The 7,818-nt window shown below is 42.8% G+C and overlaps 1 protein-coding gene across 1 annotated transcript; it reads right to left on the bottom strand.

Annotated features, from left to right (window-relative positions):
* Positions 1-560: 560 nt before the first annotated feature.
* Positions 561-7,708, bottom strand: SF3B6 (splicing factor 3b subunit 6). Its single transcript, XM_068130822.2, has 4 exons — positions 7,619-7,708; positions 5,195-5,313; positions 4,928-5,066; positions 561-1,326 (listed from the first exon to the last, which is right to left on the bottom strand). Exons 1-4 carry the CDS (start codon positions 7,646-7,648, stop codon positions 1,237-1,239), a joined length of 378 nt encoding a protein of 125 aa, XP_067986923.1. The 5' UTR covers positions 7,649-7,708; the 3' UTR covers positions 561-1,236.
* Between the last annotated feature and the right edge of the window lie 110 nt (positions 7,709-7,818).

Genomic DNA, 7,818 nt, shown 5'->3' with positions numbered 1-7,818 from the left:
CAATTCCCCCCCTCGGCCCTGCTGCTGTCATTTCCCCATTCTTTCTGCTGTTCCTTTTCTGTTGTGTCATGTTGCGTCCCAATCTGTTCCGTCTTCCAGCTCTTCCACGAGCCTCAATTCTGTTTACCAAAAGAAAACCTTTAGAATATGAAAAACACTAAATAAAATGTTCAATTTCTTTTGTTTAGCTGTTTTCTTCATGTTTAGTTTGATTACAGAGCGGATGTGAACGGGCTTTGTGTTATGAGATGCTTTTTGTTTTCTTGCTGCGTATGTATTAAATGTAGACATCGTCCATCCCCTTTGGTGGGTTCGTCTGTATAGCTGGCCCTCTTGTCTGCTGAATAGTTACCCCACACACACAGCTGGGTTAAGCAATTGCTTCACTTTGTCCGACAGACATCAGTCTATGATCGAGGAACTATTTAATTTCAATTTTCTATTTTGTAAACAAATCTACAGTTTAGCAGTACTTTGGCTCTGCACATGGCAAATTGTACGAAATCTCGTCTTGAGCGTGCAACAGTAGTTTAACATAATTAAATGAGGCGGTGAACTTCTGAAAAAAAATGGTTTCTTTTATTTCCATTGAATTATATACTTCAACACTATGAAACACAAATTGCCTTGTTTACACTTCCCCAAACCTCTAGTTTAGCAGTATTTGGCAAACTTTTACACCATCTAGAGCGTTCAAAGTTACAGCTGAAAATTGTTGAGGAATATCGAGATTCAGCCAAAATGGCGTCTCGTGCTCGGAAATGCAAAGCAAGAGTTCAAAAGACCTTCATTATGTCCTTTTTCTCAAAACTTCATGGGTTAAGGTGTTCTATGAACTCTAGTTACAAGTAGATTTTTGACAAGATTCCATTTGAACTGGAAAAAGTAGAACTGTCGGAAGATTTCCCAACTATCATGCAACAGCCAGTTTAGTGCAAACCATTTGGGAAAAATGGCTACAAACCAGCACTAAAATATTTATTCATGTAATAAAACTACTCTGGATAATGAAAAGATTGATATTTTGGTATATCAAAATATTTTACAAGATTGGGACATCCAATAAACAAGAAAAGTAAAGAATTAAAAAAATAATTAATAAAAGGTTCTTATATAATCGGTCTCATTGTTTCATATCGCAGTCAATCTTAAACCAGTAGATTCCACCAAGCACCACGTCCACCTCACATTAGGCATCTGATGATCCCACGTGTCATGGACAATGGAACAACAAGATCACTTTTTTATATCTGTGTTTATGCCGTATTTCTCTTTCAGTGTTTTCAGCTGCTCTTCCTTCTTCTTCGTGTCCAACTTTTGGAATGCCTGGATAGGGGACGTCACAATTAGCCGGGGTTGAACAAAGTTGTTGAATTTCAAATAGATTTTAATACTTCAAATGCATTTATGTTCCATCAGAGAGAGGTAAGTTTGCTTTGTGTACATATCAACCTTTAAAAATGCAAATTAGGAACGAGAGTTCTTGAATCTGAAAAGTGAGAAATAAATAATAAAACTATGAAATCAAACATTCTTACAATGTACTTTTGGGGCATTATGAGCAATGGCGTGACAGTAACATAAATCAGAAACACCTAAATATAGCAATGCGTGTTTAGGAATTACATTGCTTTTTCCCTTACTATTCTTGCTCTTGTTTCTTGCATTTATGAAGAGCAAGTCCTTTAGTTTACAGATCCTGGTTCCCTTGCTTTCCGTTATTCCCAAGTGAATTTAACAGATGCAAGCACTGTGATACTAATAATATATGCACCCATCACATAAAGAAGTGCAAGTTGGAATTGGGAGCAACTATCAAGGCTTCCAAAGTAGCAACAGCTCAAGTTGAGACCTTCACATTTCACACTTTTTAAAATGGCAAAACTACAAACCTACAAATCTTTCTGGTTGAAATAGACACAAGTATCTTGGCTGCTGAGGAAGAATTCACACGGATGTGGTCACGTGTTCAAATCATAACCGCAACAACCTATAACTGCCATATACCTGTTTTCTCCATCAAAATCCTCTACCTCTCAGTTAAAAACGGTCAATTTTGATTGGCCCGTGCTGGCTATTATATTTTTTCCCCAGATATACTACTAAAATTCGAAGCGGCTAAGTCCACCGATCATTTGCATTAAATGGTTCCGCGGTCTTTAACATTATTTAATAAAATTATCAGAAAGCAAATATGGCCAATCACATTTGCTGGTGAAAACATACCACTGTACACCTCACGACTTGTAACAACCCGGAGCAGTTTTACGGGGTTTTTTTTGTTGGTTTTTTTTGTATACAAGATCAAGGCTCGTGAAAGACCTAACATTAATCACACAAAAAGTCAAACCGACACATAAAACACAAAATAAGGGGAGCGATAGACAAGATGGGGAGAGAGGGGGAAGGACACAACACAACATTTGAGAGCAGGGACATCGGGAGAACTGTGGGAGGGAGAGGGTTTGAGGGGAGGGGGGAAGAGGTATAAAACATATGGACACTGCAAGGACTTCCAGGAAAGAAGTTGGAATTTCAAAAAAGTGCATCTGGGGTGAATTAGCGGGGGTAGAAAAGATCAAGGTTTTGGATGGAGGAAGATAAGAGATGGTGGTGAACAGCTGTTTGAAATACCTGGAGGGAGGGGTGGGATTGAAGGGAGTGGGGGAGTTTGTTCCAGAGGCGGGAGAAAAGGGGAATGAAAGAGTGAAGGTGAACAGAGAGCCTAGATTTTGGCACTTTAACCATAAGAGGGTTGCTGTCAGATCTTGTGCGACCTGCAGGAATATTTGGGGGACAGAGCACAGAGAGAGCTGGGGGAGCAAGGCCGGAGAGGAGTCGGTAGAAGACAGAAAGACCACCAACCTGCCTGCGGTGAGTGAGTGAAAGGCCCTCGGAGTTAGCTTCATCGCAGGAGATTCCATTGATTCTGAAAGCTTTGGTTTCAACAGCGTGGGGCCGAGATAGGTGTGAGGCAAGAGCACCGACCCAGAGGGGGGAACAGTATTCCATTGAGCTGCGGATGAAAGCCTTGTATGTGGTGAGGAGCTCAGGTGTGCCAAGGAAGGACTTTGCATGCCGGAGGATGTCCAGTCGGCGACTGGCTTTGGCGGCCAGCTTGGAAATGTGGTTTTCCCAAGAAAGATCATGGCAGATAGTGAGACCCAAAAGCTTGAGCGACAGAACTTCGTGGAGAGGATTGTTGAGAAAGTAGATGGGAGGGTTTTCCAGTCGGTCTTTTCAGAAAGACATAGCAAGAGTGTGAGATTTGTCAGGATTGAAAGACATGTTCCACTTGTTTGACCAGTCTGTGATTTTGTCCAGGTCTGCAGAGAGTGAGGAGGCTGCAGACTGCCGATCTGAGGGATGAGGAATGGAGCGGCAGAGAGTGGAGTCATCAGCAAAGAGATAGAGAGGATTTTCCAGAGAGTCGGAGAGATCATTGATGAAGACCAGATATAGCACAGGGCCCAGAACACTACCTTGGGGAACTCCAGCCAGAACAGGCAGGGGAGATGAGAGAAATCCATTCATGGCCACACCTTGACTACGAACAGAGAGGAAGTCCACAAGCCATGCATGGAGATTTCCATGGATACCATAGGAGGAGAGTTTGGTGAGCAGAGCTGGGTGCCAGATCGTATCGAAGGCACGAGATATGTCAAGGGAGACAGCTCTGATTTCCTGTTTGGCATTGAGGACCTCCATCCATTGTTGAGACAGCAGAAGCAACATGTCCAGAGTAGAATGACCTGGTCTGAATCCAAATTGATGATCGGAGATCAAGCCATTGGAGAAGAGGAAGGATTTGATATCCGAAGCAATGATGGATTCCATGACTTTGCTGATAATTGGGAGCAGGCTGATTGGTCTGTAGTTGCAAGGATCTGTTTTTGCACCTTTTTAGTGTAAAGCGGTAATGTTTGCTGATTTCCAAGATGCTGGCAGATGACCTTGAGCAAAAGAGAGGGTGAAAAGAACAGAGAGAGGGTGAGATAGAGCGGCAGAGCAGGATTTTAGGACCCGTGAGCTGATGCAGTCTGGTCCAGTTGCAGAATCAGAGTCGAGGTTTGACAAAAACTTCTCCACCTTGTCAGGAGAGAAGGAAACAGAGTCCAGGAGCAGTTGGGTTTGACTGGGTAAGGTGGGAACAGAGAGAGATAGGTTTGGGACACAAGATTTTGAGGCAAACACAGAGTTGAGGCATTCGGCTTTGTCACGTGCGGTGTCAACTGTGTAGCCATTTGAGGCAAGGGAGGGGATGGAGGGGGAACAAACACGTTCATCAGTGAAGTGGTTTCCCACAATTTCTAGAAGACCGTTTGCACAATTTGCTGACGCACGTCTTTCATGCTGTCATGTTTGACACCAAATTTTGGTGATTCGCCAAATTACGACACGTGGAATTACAGAAGATTCAGATGATCATTTGTTTGCACTTAAAATTCAATAAAGCCTCAAGGTGATACCGAAGTACTGCACCACCAGACAAATTTTTTTTATGGAGATGGCATCAAGCCGCTGCCACGACGACGGAACAAGCAAGTACATGTTGGAGAGGAACACCTCAGGAAAATGGCGACGTTTCACCAACGGATCTTAACTTTTGTTTTTTTTTCTGGAACACACTATTTCTGAATTAAAGGGTCCAAATCAAACCTCAAACCCTCTGTTTTGCTAGTTATCAAGCCATAAGGTAATTTAAGCAGTCCAGCAGAAGGATTTGTCCACAAGGTGACGACGATGATGTGCAAAATAAAGAGCAGCTTGCAAGGAAGAAGCTTGATATCAAAATAAAATGACTCGGTCATTCTTTGATACATGATTGATGATTCTAGTTTTGAGGATGTGCAGGTGTATTGACTGTGCGCTATTGTTTTTGTTTATTCACTGTGGAAGTCCAACAGGTGAAAGTGAAGAGCCTTACCCTATTCGGATTGTAGTAAAGAACGACAAGATAACGATTACAAACGTTGAAGCCAGAGAGGTGGTCGCAAGCATTCTTGGCATCAAAAATATCTTCGTAGACCACGTATGCTGTGCCCCGTGTCTCCGGTGTACTTCCGCTGACCAACAACAAACAATTAATGTCACATCGGTGAGGCCGCAGGCATGTGGAAACAAGGTAAACGATGACACAACACACATCAAAATACGAGGCAAACACCTCTCAAAGGAATGCATAAAAACTTACACTCTTATCTGACGGATGGCACCGTACTTCCCAAAGATATCATACATCTCCTCGGCTGTTATCTTGTACGGAAGGTTTCGCACATACAGGATGCGGTTAACCTCTGGAGGCAGGCGCACCTGCAAGGATCATAGTGATAGGATGCATCACAGTAATTAACTGTTTACTTTCTAAAAGTTGTACAACATTTCACAAATAAACTTTTTCACAGCAGTTTAAAGAGAGATTAAATAAATGCGCTGGCAGAGATTTTAAGGTAGAAAATGTTGAAATAAACAACAATATCCAGCATTAATACTAAACAATTAAGTGCTACAAACTATGGAGTGTGGGATACTTACCAAGCATGCAGCGAATACATTGTTGTGGGAATGCCATCTCGGGGGTAACTTTGCATAGTATAATGATAGTTATTTTCCTTAGTACACGTAGTAGTATTAGCGTGATGTAATTCAACTGTGATATAGGATTATGTATCGTTATGAGTTTTGCAAGCTTCTGTCTGCCTACCCAGCAGGTGTGTGTCTAAAACCATTTTCCCATCACCTGTACATATCGAAACCCTTATTAATGTAATTCCCTCAGTAATTTGTCTTAAACGTGCTTCAACACTATTGAACAGGCCGTCGGCGCGATTTGAGGTGGGAAAAATCTGCCGTCACGATCAGACCCATGCTGACGAGACCATGGGTCACCTGTACCAGCATCTAGGTGAGAGATCAAAGCAGGATACCACCCATTAACTGGGTGTGCATGCATGACAGTTGTGTAGGGTGGTTAAGAGGGGGTGTGAACCACTGGTGGGCGGGGTAATAGATTGTCTGGAACCCGTCAGGAGAGCTGTCCGGAACCCTTCCATCGTGCCGACTTGTGGAACGAACTGTTTTGCCACCTGGGCCATATTTACCCTTGGGTCTTGCTGTGTTCCACCAAACACAGGAGTGGTAATTTCTGTCCTTCTGTGGAATGTCTGAAGCCTTAAGGATATAAAATAATTAAGGAGCTGCAGCTTGTTTGTTGCTCGGGGTGGTACGGGATTCATTCATAAAAAATAGTATTGCTTCTGCTGTTCTCACCCTTTATTGTTAATACACCATTCACTTGGTCATGGAGTGGTTTTTGACCGGGAGCTATATTGGCTAATAGCATCCTTTAAAGGACCGATTGGCTTTGTGGCGACGAGTGCCCAATACGAAACGTACCTGCCTACAAGCTACCATAGCTCGGGTCACTAATTTGGGTGATCGGGCCTACAATACTTCTCAGCACGTCTCCTGAATGACCCGGGCATCCTCCTGAGCATGGTAACACGGTAAACACCCGATACCCTGCCAGAATCAGTTGGCCGCCATGACCACTTTGACGCGGTTCATTGGGATGCAGATCGGGCTTTATACGATATACTTTTAAACCACGTTTCGGTCTACGATACATTCACATAAACAAGGCATGTCGAGGGGTCTACAAGAGCTTCATGTTGCTGTTGGGATTCTTGTTTGGGGGAGGGGTCGATTTTTGAACGTGCACCTATTGGTCAGACATTTGCCAGTCCATACACACTTCTGTCGCTTGACTCCACCCACCATAACGCCGATAGGAAATATAATCGCCATCTTGTTTCAGGGGCCTAGCACATTCGGCCTATATGGGCCTCTGCTGATTAATTATAATACACTGTCCGGCTTTGTTGCGTCAGATTTCCATCGCCTCCATAAAAATATAGTGTTAGGTAACTTTTGAAAGGCGCCATGTGTTCTCCATCGGCCCATTGTCAGATTTTTAAAGCCAATTCTGTCGCGCTTAGTGACAAAGTCCCGTACTTCTAATGACCACGTACAGGTTTTCATGAACAAAAGGTAGAAAGAAAGAAAGACAGAGAGAAAACTTGCTAACTGGATACACCTTTGACGTTCTTGAGGACCGTGCCCAGATCTACTCTAATCTATATACCCCACAGAAGATAATAACACAATCTTTCCTGCCGCTCCTGTACGGAGTGGGTGCATTTTTTCCTTGAAACCAGACCCAGTTGTCCTTCAGACTCGTAACTGATATTGAACCAAACCGTGAAGATCCTCAGAGATTAATTGTATAAACCTTCAATACAATAGAAGAGGGAGTAAAGTGGACAGAGGAGGCGAAAATATACATTTTGCGTCGCAGATTGTGACCACAGTGCAGTCACTTGTTTTTTTATTACGTACCCGATAAAGGAATTTAAGAAAACATGACCAAGAACTAAATGTCGAAAAGCTTTTTGGTGGAGTGGGTACAACCGTGTACATATCGTCCTTAATGTGGGAATTCAACTCCCATGGAAGCTCATGAGTCATGGTGGTCATTCCAGAACCACAGGAACACACCGTTTAGTGAGATAAATAAATTATAGGACTCACGTACACATAGCGTCCAATAAAAACTTACATTGGCGCGTTTGGCTGCTTGCATCGCCATGACGGCAGCTGTGGAGGAAAAATGGTTCCGATAGCAAAATAGATTACTTCCTTCTTTTTCATTAAATGTAAATGTTCACGAAGATTTATTAAATCCCAGTACGTATAAAGACAGAGTACCTGTTGGCGAGTTCAGCGGTGAGGAATTGCGAAAGTAATATTCTTAACCAG

Source organism: Myxine glutinosa, chromosome 11 (genome assembly GCF_964187855.1).
Source record: "Myxine glutinosa chromosome 11, kmMyxGlut1.1, whole genome shotgun sequence".
Classification (NCBI taxonomy): Eukaryota; Metazoa; Chordata; class Myxini; order Myxiniformes; family Myxinidae; genus Myxine; species Myxine glutinosa.
This window is presented reverse-complemented; position numbering and strand designations above follow the sequence as displayed.